Raw genomic sequence first — 20,433 nt, 5'->3', positions numbered from 1 at the left:
AGACTCATAGTTTCATTAGGCCTATGCTGCTCAGTTGAACTATTGCACATGACCCACATTGAACCTGGACAGTTTATTGAGGGTCAAACAAAACCAGAAGCATCAGAATGTAGACTAATTAATGGCCTGTTAGGTACAAAATATGCGAAGCTATCAGCTGTTTCGCCTGGCAGTGGTCTAAAACTTTTAAAATGGGTGCATCGAAAATAATTGTATCTCATGAGGGGTGATAGTCATAAAAAACGTAGTCTAGGTTACCTTACATTTACATTTAGTCGTTTAGCAGACGCTTTTGTCCAAAGCGACGTACAAGGGAGAGAACAATCAAGCTACGAGCAATAGAGACCTAGTGTAACAATAAATACTATTTTAAATAAGAAATAGAAAAAAAGTGCAGGAATGTAACTGCTGTAAGTGCAAGTTAAAGCAGCAATATTATGATCTGTTCCCAAACTAGTAAGCTAACTACCTAAAAGGCATGCAAAAACCTCGCAAACACCACCAACAGCCTAGCTGACACTGACAGAAGCTTGCCAACACACTAACTGGTGTCTTTTGGCAGTTTAGCTGGCAATGTCATGCGTGTAAAAGCTTTTCATCCATTTTTGCAGGGTGTACCAGCCCGTTACACATAACTACATAGGGCATATCCTGGATGGCTAGTGGGGAAGACACAGGTGTTTATGTGTCCTTCACATGACCCTAAGCTATCAAAATGAATTTGAGGATGGTACCAAAACTAGTTGCCTATAACCATATCTCAAGTGTCAAATTGTTGCATAGTATTACTTTAAGTACTAGTAGAAGTGCAAGTTAGGGAGGAAGTTGCTCTGTGAAGAGTTGGGTCTTCAAGAGCTTCTTAACGGTAGAAGAGCTTCTTAAAGTTAGCTCATGCTGACCACGCAGAAAAGTAGTCAAGTTCACAGATTGTGCAACATTTTTTGCAATCGCGGAAATAGCTGTTGACGTGGATTTATCTTTGCCAGACACAATGATATGAACGTAATATTCCCGACCAATTGAACAGGATTCCGAAATAGGGAGCGATCAAGTAGCCCAGTTTTCAACTGGTTAGTTTAATGTCCATCACACGCTGGACTTCCACCGTCCCGCCTACGTCAGGAGTGTGTAAGTTCAATGTCGAGTGTTTTAGCACTTCCTTGTGAAGCAGGACAGTGCCATCAGCAGTCCAGGGCGTATTTCATACTGTGCAACATAGTGTCGCCTCGCACGCCCGCTTTTAGGCAGGAACCACACACGGAAAGGTATGAAATAATCATTTCGTGAATTCGTACTGTAAGCAGAAATGCTCACTAGTGCATACTGAATACAATTTCATGCAACGCGGGCTAGCGATAGATACCATCTGCATGTTAACAATGTTGCAGCTATGCACGGTTGCTCGAATTGAAATAGTGATGCTTTCATTTTTTACAGTTTCTTAGTTCATGCAGATATACCTGCAGGTACATTAAAGCTACGTCAGTTAAAGTAAACGGTTGTCAAACACTTGTCAAGTGTGTTGAGTCTGCCTGAATACCCTTAACTGTGGCTAGTTTTCACACGTCCTAGTAAGCTAGTGATCTTAGCTAGTAAGGTTAGCGAACAATCACTCTAAGGTTGTGTTTTTTTTTTGGCAAACTAATTATGCTGTCAAAATCACCCCAAGTCTGATGAATCATTTTGTTAACATAAGGTTGTCTTTGGCGTCTTTAAATCTAACAGAAAATGGCCCAGAAACCTCTTCTTCAGCTCCCCGAGTTCTGCAACGTCTCCACTGGCACACTGGTGGTCAAGGAGCCGCTGACTTATTGGAATGGTAGTAGGGTGAAACCTAAGGACACAAAGACTACTGAACCTGTGTACGAACCTGCAACCGGTAAGTTGATGTCCTGAAATGACCAGGCAGCCACCTAAAAACACACAGGGTAAGAAAGGGTGAAAGACGCTGTTAGTCATTAACTGTTGGACATTTTGGAAAGTCAATTGGGATTTATAACCTCTAGAGTAGTTTGCGAAATGATTATTGATTAACTCTGTTTCACAGAACCTGTTGATAAGGTTTTTGTGTCAGGTGGTCTGGTAGACCTGGGTGAACTGAACCGCAGGGGATCAAGAAAAAAATCCCTTTAGCTAATGTAACGGGTCCTTCTGCGTTGTGTTCTTTTCTTCAATAAAACGACCACGAACTGATGTTTTTACTCATTTATTCCTGTACACACACATAACATGTAGTTATCCCATATGCTAGACATTAGTCTGCTCTCTTCAATTCAGGAACCGTTGACTGAAGCTCTTACAAGAATAAACCTCATGTGAAAGCACATCAAATATAGCATAAACTCTTCACACATTAGAACAACAATAGAGGAAACAATACATAACATACACTGAATTCAAACATACCTGTACACACACATAACATGTAGTTATCCCATATGCTAGACATTAGCCTGCTCTCTTCAATTCAGGAACCGTTGACTGAAGACTAAACGGGGTTACCTACAGACTAAACCAAATCTCTTAAAGGGACAGTACAGGTTAGTACTTAGTATGTTCAATAATCAACATTTAATATATACAAGATAGAAAAGAAAGACATAATCAAATCAGAATGTGGTTACATTTCATTAAATAAAATGCAAACAAAATAATACATGATAAAAATGATTCGTTACACTAATCAATTTTCAATTTTCAAAGACAGAATTGTCTTTTAGAGCCATTGAATACATCATAGGAGCTTGATTCATGAAATAATTTTGAGGCACGATGAAAGTTTAGTAAGAAACCATCAATGTCTGGAGATAAACCCATGCCTGATTTCATAGAACAACATGTCATATTGTTAGCGAGTATGCCTGAGAATGAACCTGCCATAGCTAGATATTGATGTCTGTTTCTCACTGCACATATACGGAAAATCCAGGTCATGTCCGTGTTTGCTGTCTTTTGTAAATCTTGAGAAAAATACAAATTATGAGATTACAGAAGTGTCAATCAACATTTTCCCGGCTGGCCTATTGATTCTGCTGCTTTTGCTCTGTCTAGGCCGAGTGCTCTGTGACCTGGTGCCCTGTGGAGAAGAGGAGGTGGACCAGGCCATAAAGAGCGCCCACTCTGCCTTCCTAAAATGGAGCAAGTTGTCTGGCATGGAGAGAGCCCGCATCATGCTGGAAGCAGCTCGCATCATCAGGGTAGACATTTGCAGGCCCCCTGCACATTTATGTATACTAGGATGAAGCCAACTTCATAGTATCATGTTTTTTATGGAGCTTGCGGCCATTTGTCTTTAGAATGTGCTAGCAGAAAACTGACATTTGTTAATGCTAAGAAGTCGTCCCCCGTTGTTACACCATGTTGGTTTTCAAGTGAAAATGGTCAACGCCGCGTCATGCTTCACCATTGGCCCATGCTCTCTACAGGAGTGTAGAGATAATAATAATAATAATAATAATTTATTTTATTTGTAATGCACTCTTCATTCAAAAGAATCTCAGAGTGCTAACATGTTAAAAACTAACTATAATAATACAATAAAATAAAAATGAATTAACATAAGCATAATAGAAAACTTTTAACATTTTAACATACGATTTAACACAAGGCCAGAAATGCCTTGAAGATGAAATAGCCAATGATGACCATCTCCGTGTGGTTAAATCATCCTGTTCATCTCATCCTAACAGGAGCGCAGAGATGAAATAGCCAGAGTGGAAGTGGTCAACAATGGGAAATCCATCACAGAAGCCCAGGTGGATATAGACATAGCCTGGCAGTGCATTGAATACTATGCTGGCATTGCCCCAACTCTGGCAGGTAGGTTTTTACCCCCCGTGTGTCAAAGTTCTCTAGCTCATTGACCTTTGTATCTCTGTATCTCACAATACGTTGATGGATTTTTCAGCATTGTAATATTGTCATTTATATTATGAAAGTGTTTTTATATATTTAGTGTGGTCTATCAAAAGCAAACTATTGTCTTTTTCATTATCCTCATTGTGTTCTTCAGGCCAACACATCCAGCTCCCAGGAGGCTCCTTTGCCTACACCCGTCGTGAGCCTCTGGGTGTGTGTGTGGGCATCGGTGCCTGGAACTATCCCTTCCAGATCGCAGCCTGGAAGTCTGCTCCGGCCCTGGCATGTGGTATGTTCAGTCACTTTCAGTCAGACTGATTTACCATGCAAGAGTACATTATCATCTTATTAATTATTTTAAATTAATTTATTATCTTTTTTGGTATATTATATTGTCCTATTTTCTGCACTTCATTAGCACTTCTATTACTTTGTATTATTGTTGTTGTGACTGTCTATACTATGTTAAGCACCTTGAGATTTCTTTGTATTTTAAAGTGTGCTATACAAATAAAATCCATTATTATTATTATTATTAACACAAACTGGACGCTGGTCTCATTATGTGTTGATATGTTATGTGTCATTAGTTCAGAAGAATATATTGTAATGTGCAGGTGACCTGTTAAAATCAAATTTATTTCATATGAAGTGTTCAGTCGAAGAATTTAGGATGTCATTTCCAAAAGTGATGTGACCCAGGGATCTGGGTTGAATTTTAAGTATAATTGTTTCTCTCTGCGTCTGGCTTTCAGGTAATGCCATGGTGTTCAAACCCTCCCCGATGACACCCGTCACAGCAGTCATACTGGCAGAGATCTATAAGGAAGCTGGGGCTCCAGACGGGCTCTTTAACGTGGTCCAGGGTGCGGCAGAGACCGGGACCCTATTGTGCCACCACCCAATGGTGGCCAAGGTGTCTTTTACAGGCAGCGTCCCGACTGGAAAGAAGGTAAAGTACTGTGGAATGCTACATGTGTTGTCTGGTTTGCATTTTTGAACCACAAGAGGGCCGATATAAGCCATTTTATGATCTGTTTTGGACAATCAACACATGAGAAGGCTCTGCCGAGTGCATGGCCATTAGTAAAGTCGACTTGCATTGGACTGTGAGTTGTATTTGGATTTCTAGATTTGGTTGTTGTGTATTGTGCTTATTTCATGTGTTAAGAACTAATTTAGAGATGGGCACCACTCTGCACTCTAAAGAACCAGTACCATGTACAGTGGGGAAAATAAGTATTTGAACCCCTGCCGATTTCGCAAGTTTGGCCACTTGCAAAGAAATGTGTGATCTATAATTGTAATAGTAGGTGTATTTTAACAGTGAGAAACAGAATATCAACAAAAAAATCCAGAAAACTGCATTTTATAACATTTATGACTTAATTTGTATTTGATGCAAAAAATAAGTATTTGAACCCCTAGCAAAAAATTCAATTCAATTCAATTTTATTTATATAGCGCCATAACAATACAATTGTCTCTAGGCGCTTTACAGAGCCCAGAGCCTAAAACCCCCTTAGTGCAAGCACAATGGCAACACGGGCAAGAAAAAACTCCCTGTTAGTCAGGAAGGAACCTTAAGCAGAACCACGGCACATAAGGGGGAACCCCTCTGCTTGAGGTTGGCCGGGTGGAGATAGGAAGGGGGGAAGGGGGGAAGGGGGGGAGGGTTGTGTGGCAGAAGGGGAAGGGAAACAACAGGTGTTGTACATAGCCTGCATTTGGTAGATGTACATAATATATATACAGACATCCAGTGGTAAATACATGATACAGACAAGGCCAGTTTAGTGGATATACACTGTGCTGATAGGGTTACTATTACAGGGGTAAGGGGAGTAGGAACAGAGAAACATGTCGATGGTGGCAATAATATATATTGTATATAAATGCTAGTATAGGGTATGAGGTAGAGTAAGTGTACGGCAGTGCGGTGGCGGTGAGTGCAATTGGTCGAGGGTTTCTGCAGGTAGACCGGGTGGAGAGACTACAGCAGCGTCCCATGGCGAAGATAGTCTAGATTAGGAGAGAAAGAAAAAGAACAGTGGGTGGGTTATTATAGGCATTAGCAATGTGATAAGAAAGGAGAGGGAGAGAGAGGGGCTGCCTGGCTGGGTGTATGGGGATTTTATTTAGTATTTAGTTGGCTGGTGACAGTCGCAATACGCGCCGTGTGCTGTACCCGGGATCTTCCGCACTCCTTCACGGTACAACATACGCTGTCTGTAGCCCAGTTATGTTGATTAGGGGGGTATTGCATGTGTTTTAGATGTGTTTAGCTGTGCTGGCATTTAGCATTTAGTTTGGTTTGGCATTTAGTTTGGTTTAGCATTAGTTATGGTTAGTTATGCTGCCATTTAGCAATTAGTTTGGTTTGGTACATATGGAGATTTTAGTCGTAAGCTTTGTTAGGGTTGCAGGGTACAACATACGCTGTCTGTAGCCCAGTGATATACGTTGTTTTTTTTTCTTTTTTTTTTTCTTATGTGTTCAGTTATGTCCAGTTATGCTTGCTGACTGGCTGGCCCAGCAGGTGATGGGTTTGTTGACGCAATTACTTGTGGCTATAGGATGCACTAAAGAGGAATGTCTTTAGTCTTGATTTGAATATAGGTAGGGTGTCTGCATCTCGGATGGAGGCAGGGAGATTGTTCCAGAGGAGGGGGGCTCGGTAGCTAAAGGCTCTGCCTCCTACTGTGGTTTTTGATATTCTTGGAATTACAAGGAGGCCTGCACTCTGGGAATGCAGCGGTCTTGGAGGGCAGTAGGGGACAACTAGTTCCTTAAGGTGACTTAGTACTTGGTGGAATAACCCTTGTTGGCAAGTAATGACTTAGTACTTGGTGGAATAACCCTTGTTGGCAATCACAGACGTCAGACTTTACACACATCTCAGCAGGGATTTTGGTCCACTCCACTTTGCAGATCCTCTCCAAATCCTTAAGGTTGCGTTTTCAATGGAAGGGAATGAGGTTCAAGCCCAATATTCCACGTTACATGGCCCCATCCATAGTCCCCTTGATGCGGTGGAGTCGTCCTGTACCCTTGGCAGAGAAACAGCCCCAAAGCATAATGTTTCCACCTCCATGCTTGACGGTGGGGATGGTGTTCTTGGGGTCATATTCAGCATTCTTCCCCCTCCAAACGCGGCAAGTCGAGTTGATGCCAAAGAGCTTGATTTTGGTCTCATCTGACCACATCCTGTCTTCCAATCCTCCTTAGAATCATTCAAGTGTTCATTGGCAAACTTCAGACGGCCCTGTACATGTGCTTTCTTGAGCAGGGGGACCTTGCGAGTGCTGCAGTACTTCAAACCATTACGGCGTAGTGTGTTGCCAATGGTTTTCTTGGTGACTCTGCTCCCAGCTGCCTTGAGATCATTCACAAGCTCCCCCTGTGTAGTTTTGGGGTTATTCTGCACCTTTCGGATGATCACCGATACCGCACGAGGGGATATTTTGCATGGAGCCCCAGGCCTAGAGTGATTGACAGTTGTCTGGTGTTGCTTCCATTTACGAATAATCGCACCAATAGTTGTCTGCTTCTCACCAAGCTGCTTGCCGATGGTTTTGTAACCCATTCCAGCCTTGTGCAGGTCTACAATCTTATCTCTGACGTCCTTGGTCAACTCTTTGGTCTTGCCCATGGTGGTGAGGTTGAAGGTGTGAAGTATGATTCTTTAGACAGGTTACTTTTATACACGTCACCAGTTGAGATCAGGTGTACCTTGTTAGGCCTAATGAGGACTAATCTGTGTGCTTCTTGGGCACATAACTGATCATTGGGAGCCAGAATTCTTGCTGTTTGCTTGGGGGTTCAAATACTTATTTTCTGCATCAAATACAAATAAAGTCATAAATGTTATAAAATGCAGTTTTCTGGATTTGTTTGTTGATATTCTATTTCTCACTGTTAAAATACACCTGCCATTACAATTATAGATCACACATTTCTTTGCAAGTGGCCAAACTTGCGAAATCGGCAGGGGTTCAAATACTTATTTTCCCCACTGTATGTGATATATTCTATGTAAAGAGTTGTACAATGACTGGACCTAAACAGAAAACGACACCAAGACACCAGAGGGGGGTCTCTGGTCGAGGAACGTGAATGTTTAAGCTCAAGCTATAATGATAAGTCTCCAGCAAGACATGTTTACCAGCAGGTAATCAGGCAGGTTTATTCTACTCTGTGGAGAACTGCCATTGGCATTCACAATTGTCCATGAAACATTAGCAGGTTTTTCTGCTCTAGTGCTGTCAATCAATTTAAAAAGCAATTAATGGCACAATTTGCTGTGATGAATCACTTTCCTTCTTCTTAAGACTGAAGCTTGTAGTTTTAGCCATACACAGGAAGATGTGAAATTCCTTGTGCGGTTGGTGGGGATTTACCACAGAGGCCAATCCTCTCACTTTCACACTGAATATCACCAACTGCTCAACCACAGATACAACAACAATGCACAACTGGCTGAAGACGGCTGCAACACATGCTGCATGTTGTAATATTTCAATGTAAATTTACCACAAGGGAAGTATATTTAATATATTATATCAATGAAAAACGTCATGAGGTCAAGGAAAGCTGTGAAGTACAGTTCATAAGGACTTGGGAAAAGACAATCTGACTGCATTTACAATAGGTTATTGGGTTATTGTCACTGCCACAAGGAATTGTGTGTCGGTACTATCTCCTTTCTTTCATAAAGCATGGTCCAGTGTACACTATGTTATGGTAAGGATATACGAAAGGAAACATTAGAGCACTTTTCCTAAGCATTTCGAGAATTCGACCAGCTCTTTATCATGGTTGCCACTTACTGTAGATACTCCTGGGTCATGTCACTCAATTAGGAATCTCCCTAAGCCAAAATGACTGAACAGGGGCCTAAGTCTGCAGCCTGCAGCCTGTTGGGCTAGTTAAAGGACTCAATAGAGTTGCAAGCTCAGTGTCGGTGTTCATTGGATGCCCCCAGGTACTTGAACCATTACACATGCACTAGCAGACATAAAAAAAAAAAACCAGGCCATATGAACCAGTCCAATCCAATTATGAATCATAGGCTTAGAGGAATGATGCAGTAGCATGATATCATCTCGGTTAGAAAACCGCACTACTTCCTTCGGATAAGTCCCTGGCTCTTATTGAAAAGTACACAAGGGCACTGATGTGGTATGTGATTAATGTGTGACGCGTAGTGCGTAGGTTGTACCTTTAACATTTACATTTACAGTGGGTACGGAAAGTATTCAGACCCCTTTACATTTTTCACTCTTTGTTTCATTGCAGCCATTTGCTAAAATCGATTAATCACATTAATGTACACTCAGCAACCCATCTTGACAGAAAAAAAACAGAAATGTAGAAATTTTTGCAAATGTATTAAAAAAGAAAAACTGATATCACATGGTCATAAGTATTCAGACCCTACGAAGGTGGCACTGAGAAAGAATTGTGTTTTTCCTTTTCAGGTCATGGAGATGTCCTCTAAAGGGGTGAAGCAGGTGACCCTGGAGCTGGGGGGCAAGTCTCCCCTGCTCATCTTTAAGGACTGTGAGCTGGAGAATGCCGTGAAGGGTGCGCTCATGGCTAACTTCCTGACCCAGGGGGAGGTATGTGAAGTCCGCAGGGCTGACAGAAACGCTGGAGAATTTATAACAATTATTCATTAAGATTTAAGTATGTTATGTCATTTCTTAAATGGACACAAACTGTCACGTGTGAGTCTGATGGCATTAGATTGGTGGAGATAATGCATCAATGGAGAGAGGGAGGCTTTACTCAAAAGATTCACCTATATCTCTGATTAGACATTGAAACAGTCCCAGTTTTAGTATCCTACATAGCATAAGGGGTGTCACCATAGCCCCGACCCTCCATGAATATGCATCAGTCTGCTATTCCTGAGACGGGAAGCTTCACACTGTTGGTTTCACAGGGGAAGTTGTTGATTAACAGATGTGTGAGAGGCCTGTAGGTGGGGGTATAGGGAATACAAAGACACTTTGACATGACCTGAGAGGGGGGGGGGGGCGCCTATGACCTCACACCTCTTCTAGGGCATCTCGTATATCAGGAAAATCAACCAGAAACCCTTACAGTTTAACCCAAGTCCAATTAAAAGCAAAAAACAATATAAGATTCATTGGATTATTGATTATTGTCAATCATTATGAACTCTGATCCTTATTTCTGATTTGCGACTCATTCAAGTTGAAAGTCAAACAAATGAATGAAAGTGCAGAAATGCAGGCATGGCAATTTGACTACATTATTATTATTTTTTTTATCTGCTGCTGTGCTCAGGTGTGCTGTAACGGCACCCGAGTGTACGTCCAGAGGGAGATCATGCCCCAGTTCATGGAGGAGGTGGTGAAGAGGACCAAGGTCATCCCTGTGGGGGACCCCCAGCTAGAGGCCACCCGCATGGGGGCTCTGATCAGCAGGCCACACCTGGACAAGGTGCTGGGCTTTGTCAACGAGGCTAAGAAACAGGTACAGTTCCACACAGTCAGTGCATATATCAAAATCAAATCAAACTTTATTTATACGACTCATTTCATACCAGGAGGTAACACAACAACATTAAGCAAACCACAGATGAATGTTCGTCATTCAATTACTTGTGGTTCCATCGCATCGTATTAGCAATGTGATAAAACACTGCTGAAATATTGACTTGTGGTTTGGTTTGTTTGCTTTGGCTGTGAGTTGGTTATCCACAGAGCCCAGGGGATTTTTTTTTAACTGATTTGGTTCGTCCCCCTCTTTATTTCCTGGATGTCTTTGGTTGTGGTGTGTATTCTAGGGAGCCAAGGTACATGAACCTGATACCTTAATGGTTAGTTTTCCATGTCTTCAGTGCAGGAAGTTATCCTATTGGGAGTTGGTTATCCACAGAGCCCAGAGGATTTAGTTTTAACTGATTTGGTTCGTCCCCTCTTTATTTCCTGAATGTCCTTTGTTGTGGTGTGTATTCTAGGGAGCCAAGGTGCTTTGTGGGGGTGAGCCGTTTGCTCCCAGCGACCCCAAACTGAAGGGAGGCTACTTCATGACTCCATGTGTGCTGGGTGGGTAACGTGTTCACTGTGTGTTTTCCTTTTAACTACAGTAAATCTGAGAAATAACGGTAAAACTACTTTAAAGACTTAAATGTGTTATGGAATGATCTAAAGACATTAAATAACAGACACGACAAAGAACACAAATAAGTTACTGAACTATCTCTCATATTTAAACTCTCATATTAAAACATAGTTAGGGGTTGGAGTGACTTAACATGCAAACAAAAAGATTGATTCATTGCATATGGAGATCGAAGACAAAACATTCTGACGAATCGCCACATTCATTATTTTAGACACCCTTAGTAGGTGGTAAAAGTGTTACCAGAATCTGCATTTACTGAATAAATTCATCTAGGGTGTTTAGCTAGAGAGATGATATAGGCTAGTAAAACCGGTGTTCTGCAGTGCTACGTACATGTATCTGTTGAGACGATGGGTTTGCCCCACGGCAGTGGGGCTCACAAACAAGCCCCCTTCATCACACTGACTCTGAGTTTGCTAATTCCAATTCACTGCATCTTAGCCCTGCACGTGCCCAAATTGTTTGTTATTATTTAATATTCTATCTTGTAAAACATTTGTCTTTTATTCTTGTTTTTGCTATTTTATTGGTATGTTATGTGTTTTATGTCCTATGCACCAACCACACCAAGTTAATTTCCTGTATGTGTAAATATACTTTGCCATTAAAAGAATTCTGATTAATGAGTGTAAAACGATCCTGTGCTCACAGACAACTGTAGGGATGACATGACCTGTGTGAAGGAGGAGATCTTTGGGCCCGTCATGTCCGTCTTGCCCTTCGACACGGAGGAGGAGGTCCTGCAGAGAGCCAACGACTCCACCTATGGCCTGGCCTCGGGCGTCTTCACCAGGTACCAACTCATCTTCACCCGCTTTACATTTAAATAATACTCCTCCATCAGTAGCACCTATGGCCTGGCCTAAGGCGTCTTCACCAGGTCTGTTGCCATCCAGCACATCTACACAGTCCCTGCAGTATTTTGTGATCTTGTGTTTTCACAAATTCAAGGATTTCCTGTGAAAGTCATGGAATTCCTGAATTATTTGCAATTGATTTTATTTAAAAGGTGCAGTGAGTAGGATTTAGGAGCGGAAATGGAAAATGGAATATGGTATTCGTAATTATGTTTTCAGTGTGTATAGTCACCTGGAACTACGAATCGTTGTGTTTTCGTTAGCTCAGAATGAGCCCTTCATATCTACGTAGGGAGCAGGTCCTCTTCCACGGAGCCCCCCTTGTTGCACAACCATGTTTCTACAATAGACCAGAGTGGACAACATCGGCTCTAGAGAGGGCCTTTCATGTTTTTATGAAAAACGCAAAATGAAATTGGGACAGGCGACAGCAGAAAACAAGGAATGCTGACCAGCTGACCCCAACTTTTTCCCCAGTATTTTGCAGTGTGCTATCTTGAGTCAGTAACAGATCAGTATAAATTGGGTGAGGCAATCCTTATAGAGCAGGTCTCCTGAGAGTAACAAACAATGACCTGTGATGCACTCTACTATACATTTTTGGGGCGATATTCTACACATTGTTTACAGATGTATGAAATAATGTTAATGTGTGCTGATGCACTGATTGAAAGCAGCCAGCAAGCTTCTCCACAGATAAGTGTAACAAGGGCCTCTTGGTTATTCAAAGCCATCTGACGGATACGAATTCTGCTCACCATCCCAATAAAAGCTAAAGTACCCCCAGTTGTTGTTTCAAGTGCATCCTCAGTCTCAGCTCTTCATCACCACTCTCCTGTAGGGATGTGGCCCGTGCTCACCGTGTGGCCGCGAACCTGCAGGCAGGAACCTGCTTCATCAACAACTACAACGTCAGCCCGGTGGAGGTGCCCTTCGGTGGCTACAAGATGTCAGGTACAAAGGCTTTGGATCTAACATGGCGGTTGGCTGCCTGAGCGTAACTGAACATGGCATAGACATTCTGTTACCGTGTTTTGTATACGTAAGAAACGACTGACACCTGTTTTTTTCCTAAACATAGGCTTTGGCAGGGAGAATGGCCAGGTGACCATTGAGTACTACTCTCAGCTGAAGACTGTGGTTGTTGAGATGGGAGACGTTGACAGCCTTTTCTAACAATATGAGCCAACTGTGACCCAAGTCTCCTACCCTTCCCTTAGCACTGTGACTAATGCTAGCTTCACATACAATAGTAACGTTCTTGCTTTTACTCTGTGTAAGGTCCAAACATTTTTTTATAATGCAGCATGGTATTCCTAGTCGGCACTCCCCTGACCTTGATGCAAAGCACGAGTGCATTCAGAACCATTTAGGAGTCCGGTTGTATAAAGTTCCTTATCACAATTCAAGCTAACTGTTTAAGTACATCAGAGGTTGTAGGTTCTAAAGAAAACAATTTGACTCTGTCATTTCTGTAATCAGTGGTGCATAGATTATTTGTAGTCCCGTTTCTTGTTAAATATACCTTCATAGGGTGTGAAGTATCCTAAGCATTACAGACACTGACAGTTTTTCCACACATTTAAAATGTATGTTAAGTGTTTTGTCACTTGTGAAATAAAAATAATTAGTTTCGCAAAATATTCTATTTTATTTGTGTCCATTTTGAAAATTATACTTCCACACATTGTGAACGGGACAGGTAAGCGATTTTCACTCGTTCTATGTCTGGACACGAGTGTTGTAGGCCAACACTGTGTCCGACAGATCAAATGCATAGGTGGTCCCCCTTATAGCGGTGTACAGCAGGGTATAAGTCTACCATCGAGCTCTCTCATTGGGATAGCTTAGCTGGACCCTTCAGGTTGGGATGTGAGTTAGGGAGCTCTGTTGGAACTTCTGCACATAGAAAAGTCCCGTTCGCAACAATTGGCTTCATTGTTTATTATCAGGACCAAGACAACCCTATTTCTGAGGTTTGTATAGTAATATCCTTGTATTTGATGGACAAGGATTAACTCACGAGGTATGAATTGAATTATTTAAAACAGCCGTTACTTTTTAAAATTGGGAGGTGAATTCTGCCGCTCGCGTCTTAGAAAATGGGCTTGGTGCCATACAGGTAACACGTTCTGATTGAGTAAAGTTCAGATAGCGGGATTAAGCCCAATATATGCTTAGTCTGTCGACACTTTCCAATAAATATAAATTAAGCTTTAGATCCAATTGGCCGTAGGGGTCAACCAAACAAAAGATAGGCGGGAGTTACCAGGTAACTTTTAAAAAGGCAAACGCGCCATTCATACAGAAAGATATATCCGTGGACCATCTCCGTATTGTGGCTTAAATACTACAATAAAATCGGTGAGAACAAAACATCTGAGCTTCTGATTGAGGACGTTTTGAGGGAATCCGCAACAAAAGACGACAGTTTGTTTCAGCATGCTGTGTTTGCCTGTCCCATGTGGTATGTGCATTTTGTAGGCCTGGTGCCCCTGCGGCTGTTTTGCCCGACGCACTTTGCCAAGATGTTTTTGAAGCGTCTGCCGATTTAAAAACTCGTTTGGTGTGTTTCGGCTGGCCGCGCAGTTGCATCGAGGGACTCGTTTTGGTGTTGTAACCAAAGTGTCAGTCTCCATTTGGAGGCGTGGGATCGTGGCACCTCCTAGAGCAGTGGTTCCCAAACGTTTTACAGTCCCGTACCCCTTCAGACATTAGGGACTTTAAGCAGCGACGGTTGAAGGGACGGCTACGGCGTTCGAGTGACAGTTTGCGCACGCGAGATTCTATCTCGACATTTCCTGCTGTTGTAGCCCAACTGTCTACTACGGGAGAGCCACTGGTTTGACGTACTCAGTAATACGTAAGGATTTCAAGCAGGTCATTATACGTTTTTATCGTATTTGACACTGTCATTTCGTTTATATTCGATTCCACCGTTAGTAGCTTTATGGATTATTAGTACATTTGTTAAAGATACCCGCTAATTTGACCGATTTTCCTGTTTGTTCATAGACATGTCATAGTTGCCAGCACCCAAGATGATGGTCAGAGCGAACGTCAGTTTGCCCAAGAAGTAGCCGTTGAGAGTTACAATTAGTTGCTTAGTGATAGTCGATTAGCGTAGATGCATCAGTTATCGGGCAGTTTGTTGAAAAATCGATATGCTAAGTCTATTTATAGATTCACGTTATGTATAGGGTTAGCCAAACTTACGGTGTCACAATATGTTTTGACAAGCAAATGTTAATCTAACTAGTGTTATTTTTGTTTAATTTGGGTTATTTGTGGGCTTTCTTTGACCTGATTCAGTTGTAGGTGCAGTCTATTCACTTAAACATGCACAAAACAAACATGGCATGATTATGTATGTTATGTATTAAAAATGAAGACATTTATTATAACGGTATTGTAATTGTACTTTTGTTCGTGGAAATACAACATTTTAATCTAATTCAACTTTGTTTAAGTTAAACTGTAAACGCAACTACGGAAGGCGACCTTCCTCACCAAATCGCGTTATTCTCCCGCCCAATTTCTCAACAAGTGCCTTTCATATTGACATAGGTCTAAACGACCAGAGTAATCGGATTTGGTCTCTGTAAGCATCCGTACTTACATTACATCATGCTAGCTGTTTTTAGCATTTGAAATGACAGTTTAAAATCACAGTCAAACTTCATCTGGAGAGAATAAATCTGACAGTACAACTTTAAGACGAAATTAAATATTCGTCGCGCCGCTAAGTGTCCCACACTATAAGGTACACGCAAAAGTACAACACTATTTCACAAGTTTAAATTAGTTCTACAGAGTACATTTTTTTCAAAAGTAAAGCTTAAATGCCATATTTTTGTGGGAGCTTACGTTTCTTTCCATAGTCACTCACGAGAGTGAATGTAAACATGACAACGCTGAAAGTGTCCTATAATTGACGCGTACCGGTAATTGACGCAGTTAAGATACCACTACTACGGCAACCCGTTGGAATGTTTCGTGGACGCCGTAGCCGTCCCTCTAACGTCACTGCTTAAAGTCCCTATTCAATCTCCAGCTACGTACCCCCCCCCCCCCCCCTTAAAAAAAAAAAGGGTGAATTCCTTTTAGGTGAATTCCGTTATATTCAGTTTTGGCTCATTTTGTTCACCCTGAGGTAGATTGATGGCTTAAAATGAGTGAATAATATGTGCCACAAGTGACCCAAACCTTCTAAGGTTGTTGTTTGCCAGCCATCAACAGAACAGAAGACTAAAAAAACATTATTTGCAGGCGATTGGGGAGATGAGCGAATTAATTTTACAGGCTGTAGCAGAGGTGTGTGTGTCAACCGAACAGGGGGGCGTGGCCGGAGCACAGACGTGACATTTTCTTTTTTTTAATGAATGCTTGTTCATTGTTGCGATCGTTGTTGTGTTTATTAGAAAGAATGTAATGACTACTACCAACCCCCTCCCCCACCCCCTCTCTCTCACAGTCAAATGCTTAATCTTCCGTTAACCCCCAATACTGTTGTTGGTTTCTCATGTGAGATTAATTTGATCTACACACAGTTAAGAATTTGGAATCCCAGGGTCACCCAACATCTCATGTCCATTCAGAGGTAGAGGTTAAGGTGCTAAGGTGATGGACTGTCCACCCTCCCCCAGGGATACACATACCCACACTAAAGTGAAGGACTTGACAATCCTATGGCCACAATGGATACATGGCCCTTGGACACCCGTACACTTCAACCTGCCATCCATGTGCTTGGAAGACCCCTCTGGAAACTGTTCCTGATTCAGCACTTCTTGTCATGGCCGAGGCTGCCCACCAAGAAGACACAAACATACATGACAGAAGGGAATCTCCATATAGATGGTGGTTGTTTACACATATTACAGTTTTTCTCGATTGATTACATTCAAAAACTGGAACTTATGGCACAATGACCACAACCTGTAACTCATGTGCCAACTCCCTAAACCAATTCTGCTAAACTATAAGCACAATTATCTGCTTTAGACACAAATTTCAATTGTTAACCGCACTTTCTTCAAAACACAACACACAATTATCTGCTTTAGACACAAATTTCAATTGTTAACCACACTTTCTTCAAAACACTAAACACCATCCTCTCTACTTTGCACACTTCATCAATGCCAAAACCTCCTTGTGTTCAGACAGAACACACTGCTATTCAATTGGCAAAACTTCCATTTCAAAGGCTGTTCTGCAATTTGAAATCAAAGCTTTAGCAATATGATGGCCACAGGTTAGCTCCTGGTTTGGAGAACAATTGATGGCAACATTGAAGTGAGAGGTGATCAGAAAGGCAGAGGAGTGAGAGGAAGAGGATGAAGAGAAAGAGCAAGAAGGAGAGCCATTATCTCTGATGAGATTCGGGCCACTGTGGTCAATGGTCAACCATGGTTTGACCATGCAGGAGGCTGGCCAGAGGGTTAAACCAAATATAAGCCGCTTCTCAGTTGCATCCATTCTCTGGACATTCAGAAGAGGGAATAGGTAAGAAACACTACTATGACAGGAAAACACTAGTTTGAATGCCTTATCAGGAGCATAGTATTCTTGTATTTTCCATTGTACTGTATCTGTAAAATTACGTAAACAAATACAAAGTGTTTGCCACAGTGGACTGTTCTAAGGCGGAACACCTTGAGAATGAAGCAGGTGTACAGGGTGCCTTTTGTCAGAAACTCTGACAGAGTCAAACAGTTATGCTATGACTATGTGCAAGTAAGTCATATACATTTCCACAACTGATTGCGTCCTATCAGCACTGACACATTACTGTACTGTATTGTAATCCAATCCAATGTTACAGTTTTTCTCGATTGCTTACACACATGAAGCATGCCTCGTTTTCTCAAAACTCTTAACACAAATCCCTAAACCACTCACACAAAATGCAACAACATTCACAACACTGTGTAGGTCTATTTCTGATAGCACATTGTCAATATTGTCTTGAGCTAGAACAGGATGCAGTAGTTTTTTGTCCTTTTTTATTTTACATTTTTCTTTCTTTTTTTTTTTGACTGTACTGGCCTATATCCTATTGTTTGTTCTGTGCAAATCATTTACACATTCATTTGTGTTTGCTGTGATGTATAGGCTACAGCACTTTTGGAAAAAATAAAGAAATATTTTAGTTGTTACTGTATATTTGTGTGTTGTTTTATATTTGCGTAAAAACATTATACAGTTATATTTTACTACAGGAGTAAGCGTATAGTAACATAATGTTCCTGATAAGGCCTTCATACTGGTGTTTTCCCATTTCATAGTAGTGTTTTCCATTGAGAACATCAGTGTTCAATCGATGCTTATGTCTACTCATATAATGGGCTGTGTTTGTCATTAGAAAACAAAGTACCCTTTTGAGGTGACATAACACTGTTTTGAAAGCAAAGTTGCCTTTTGCAGGATATATAAAGGGTTTTGCATTTTGTGTGAGTGGTTTTGGGATTTGTGTTTAGAGTTTTGAGGAAACGAGGCATGCTTTCAAAAACTGTGTGTTAGCAATCGAGAAAAACTGTAATTCTTATGTGAGCATAGAAATGCTCATATGAGGGACTGATGGAACTGAATATTGCTATGCTCCTGTTGTGGCCGACAAGTACATTATCATCTGACTCTGTAACCCATACCCCTGGATATGTACTCTGACTTTGACTCATTAGCATCTGTATTCTACCTGAATGAATTATATAAATTCCAACACATTCCTACAGTCAGGTAGGCCATTCTCTGAGCAACACGCTTAGAGGGTGTCTCCATGCTGAAATAAGCTAATCACAATGAATCACCCACTCTCTGACACACACACACAGGAAAAGCACCACTTCCTGTCATGAGGGCAGATACCTAAGACCAAAACCTTAGTCTCAGTGCCACTTTAACTGTCCCCGGGTGTGGTGTGTCTTACACTCTTAAACAAAAGTCAGGAGGCTGGATGTGTAGATCTGAAGTTTATTGCTGGCTTTCCGTGGAGGTGGTTCATGAAGCATCTCTGTGTGTGTCTGCTGAAGCGTGTCATTTTAGCCATACAGAAAAGTGTGAAGGGACTTTATTTTGAAACAAGGATTGAGATGAAGTTGTTGAGAAGCGGAGAGAAAGATTAGACTAGCAGAAACGATGAATGTGAAAAACTGGTAGAGCAAGTCCAACCCAATGTTCTATTAATGCCCTTGTGACTTCCTTGTGATAACATGTAGTCCAGGGCTCTTCAATTACAGTAGTTTGGAGCTGGGGCCGGTTCTTGAAACTGAGGCAAAGTCAGGGGCCGGAGGATATGAGTAATTATTAGGGTTAAGCAGTTCATCTGTTGTGGCCAAAAGTACACTGCAATTTGCATATCTGTCTATAATTAAATAGCCTCAGATACCTCAATATTCAGTCCAGCTGAACCATACCACATCAAGCAAAACATTAAGTGGATAATATGAGGTGAATTACATCATACTGTTACAAAAATGAACCTTAATTGCTTGCTTGACTAACATGCCTATTAACTTGCATGTAATTTGCCTACATTTGCCATCTAATGAGAGAAATGGCATCTTTTTGACCTGGCAAGAGCAGTCAAGTCAGGCATATAAGTTGTCAGGGAACTAGTGCACACTAGTTACTAGTTATGAGGCACGCGCGCCCACACACACACACACCTTTAGGCGTATATGTATATATTAATATATTACCAACAATGTGTTGGATTTTACGGTCAAATTAGTTACTTCGGGTATTGTATTGGGAAAGTAGACAAGTCAAAGAGAAAGCTATCAGAAACATGGATAGCACTCTGACACACGGTAATTTAATCATTTTATCATTTATCAGAGGTGCAAAAGGCATATATTAATGTGGCCACACCCCTCACTGCCTTCTGCAACACATTTCATAGCCATAGGAAGCCACAGGATTTTTTGCATAGATTAAATAGTTTCCCTTATGAGGTTTTCCAGCAAGAGTTTGCTTTTACCTAGCTGAAAAAAAGGCTCGGAATTAGTTAGGCCTTCAGTCAACAACATGATAGCCATTGGTACACTTGGCATCACAAGAAGAGGTGGGGTGGTGGCCAGATTTCAGATTGCTTTGAAATGTGGTTAGAGCTTGGCCTTGCATATTGTGGAATTAAAAGAAAGGAAAAAAAGAGACCAGTGTAAGGATTTGGATGTGAGGCCTACAGTGTAAGGATTTGGATGTGAGGCCTAAAATTGACTGGTTGGTTGGACACCTGAGACCAACACCAGGACTTTGTCAAACAATGACTGAAGTGTATAGAGGTCTTTTTAAAAAACAAACAACAAAAAAACGTCCTGTAATAAAATACTCAAATTAATTCATGTTGCTTATTACACTGATTTATTGTATTCAATACATTATTTAAATACTTTTTGTATTCAAACCGCCACTTGAGAACGGATAACAAGGAAACAATGAATCACATCAAGCGGAATAAAGGTAGACCAAAAGTAGACCATCAATATTAACTCTAGCTGTAAGCGTGTCTATTAAATCTCTCAGATGTAGATGTAAAAAGAAGATGTAAATTCTG

The 20,433-nt window shown here is 41.3% G+C and overlaps 1 protein-coding gene across 2 annotated transcripts; it reads left to right on the top strand.

The window, feature by feature from the left end:
* Positions 1-1,112: 1,112 nt before the first annotated feature.
* LOC105900887 (4-trimethylaminobutyraldehyde dehydrogenase A) lies at positions 1,113-13,514 on the top strand. 2 transcript variants are annotated; one of them, XM_012828264.2, is made up of 12 exons: positions 1,113-1,265; positions 1,726-1,879; positions 3,052-3,197; positions 3,690-3,819; positions 4,013-4,147; positions 4,614-4,810; positions 9,339-9,479; positions 10,174-10,362; positions 10,850-10,937; positions 11,668-11,809; positions 12,715-12,827; positions 12,955-13,514. In XM_012828264.2, exons 2-12 carry the CDS (start codon positions 1,729-1,731, stop codon positions 13,047-13,049), a joined length of 1,527 nt encoding a protein of 508 aa, XP_012683718.2. In that variant the 5' UTR covers positions 1,113-1,265; positions 1,726-1,728; the 3' UTR covers positions 13,050-13,514. The 2 variants fall into 2 exon arrangements, with proteins under 2 accessions (XP_012683718.2, XP_031430208.1); XM_031574348.2 differs by having other exon boundaries at positions 1,120-1,265; positions 1,697-1,879.
* Positions 13,515-20,433: the final 6,919 nt, after the last annotated feature.

This window comes from Clupea harengus, chromosome 10 (genome assembly GCF_900700415.2).
Source record: "Clupea harengus chromosome 10, Ch_v2.0.2, whole genome shotgun sequence".
NCBI classification, from domain to species: domain Eukaryota; kingdom Metazoa; phylum Chordata; class Actinopteri; order Clupeiformes; family Clupeidae; genus Clupea; species Clupea harengus.
The sequence above is the reverse complement of the archived record's forward strand: the minus strand, read 5'-3'. Positions and strand labels throughout refer to the sequence as shown.

What these genes read in the sequence shown, in the direction of transcription:
- LOC105900887 (XM_012828264.2), top strand. Translation starts at nt 1,729, where the DNA reads ATGGCCCAGAAACCTCTTCTTCAGCTCCCCGAGTTCTGCAACGTCTCC. An exon ending in CATTGCCCCAACTCTGGCAG is followed by an intron (nt 3,820 to 4,012) that starts GTAGGTTTTTAC and finishes TGTGTTCTTCAG; the next exon opens with GCCAACACATCCAGCTCCCA. An exon ending in CATGACTCCATGTGTGCTGG is followed by an intron (nt 10,938 to 11,667) that starts GTGGGTAACGTG and finishes CTGTGCTCACAG; the next exon opens with ACAACTGTAGGGATGACATG.